The 1,115-nt window shown below is 69.0% G+C and overlaps 1 protein-coding gene across 1 annotated transcript; it reads left to right on the top strand.

Moving 5' to 3' along the window:
• Positions 1-97: 97 nt before the first annotated feature.
• On the top strand, positions 98-1,064 carry MNEG_14198 (solute carrier family 25 member 17; the record flags this gene model as incomplete). Its single annotated transcript, XM_014037328.1, has 3 exons — positions 98-301; positions 591-713; positions 987-1,064. 3 exons carry the CDS (start codon positions 98-100, stop codon positions 1,062-1,064), a joined length of 405 nt encoding a protein of 134 aa, XP_013892782.1.
• Between the last annotated feature and the right edge of the window lie 51 nt (positions 1,065-1,115).

Raw genomic sequence — 1,115 nt, 5'->3', positions numbered from 1 at the left:
CCCCTCGCCTCTCCCTCCTCCCCCGCCCCTGATCCTCCCACTCTCCCCCGCCTCCTACCTCCTCTCGCCGCGCCGCAGGTGGGTCGTCATCACCCAGATGCAGGCCGCCCAGCGCAGCAAGGGGCCCGCACCCTCCCCAGGCGCAGACCCCGCCGACCCCGCCGGCGCCGCAGCGCAGCCGCCCCGCGGCGAGTCTGGCGCGTGGCGCACGACGGTGCGGCTGTACCAAGACCGTGGGCTGGCCGGCTTTTACCAGGGGCTGAGGCCGAGCCTGGTGATGGTGGTCAACCCCACGATTCAGGTGGGCGCGGCGGCACCTGGGGCGCCGGGGCGCACCTCCGCAGGTGTGCGGGCTGGGCACGCCGCTTTGAGGGGTGCAGCTGGGGCAAGCAGGCACGCGGCGCTGCCCGCCCTCCGCGCCACGCTGCGGTTGCGCAAGCGGGGCCGGCCTGCGGGCCCGCGACCCCAAGCAGGGATGTTTGTCGCAGCGTCCAAAGCCGATCCGAGCTCGATTGCGTTGCGAATGTGAGCATCCCACAACAATGCCAGCCGAGCGACCTAAACACCCCAATACTGGCCGACCGCCGCAGTATGTGCTATATGAGTGGCTCGTGGCCCGCCTGCGCGCGCTGCGGCGCCCCGCGGCCGCCGCCGTCGGGCGGAAGCCGCGGATCGGGGCCGCTGACGTGTTTGTTCTGTCATCTCTTGCAAAGGTGCGAGCCAGGTGGTGCGTCAAGCAACAGTGTATCTGGATTGGACCGGGCTCATTTTGCTGCATCTGCTGCATGCACAGCTTTCGCATGGCGGGCAGCATCGCCATACCCAATAGCTACCATCACCGCCCGCCCCACGGCATGGGGAGAAGGGGGGAGGAGGTCCGGGCAGGGATAATGGTCTCTTCAAGGCAAGAGGAGTGGGAGGGGCTGGGCTTCAGTCGCGCAGGCTTTGTCGCGGACGCTGATACACGCATGCGCCGCTGTGCGCAGGTCGGAGCGACGCTGTGCACCTACCCAATGCTGGTCGTCAAGAGCCGGCTGCAGGTGGGAGGGATGACCGCTGCTTGAATATTAGTGCGGGCGTGCACGGGCGCGTTGGCTGGGGCCTCACCTCTCAGG

Source organism: Monoraphidium neglectum (genome assembly GCF_000611645.1).
Source record: "Monoraphidium neglectum strain SAG 48.87 unplaced genomic scaffold scaffold04320, whole genome shotgun sequence".
Lineage (NCBI taxonomy): Eukaryota > Viridiplantae > Chlorophyta > Chlorophyceae > Sphaeropleales > Selenastraceae > Monoraphidium > Monoraphidium neglectum.
Note: the sequence above shows the minus strand (reverse complement) of the source record. Positions and strands in the feature narration are given on the sequence as shown.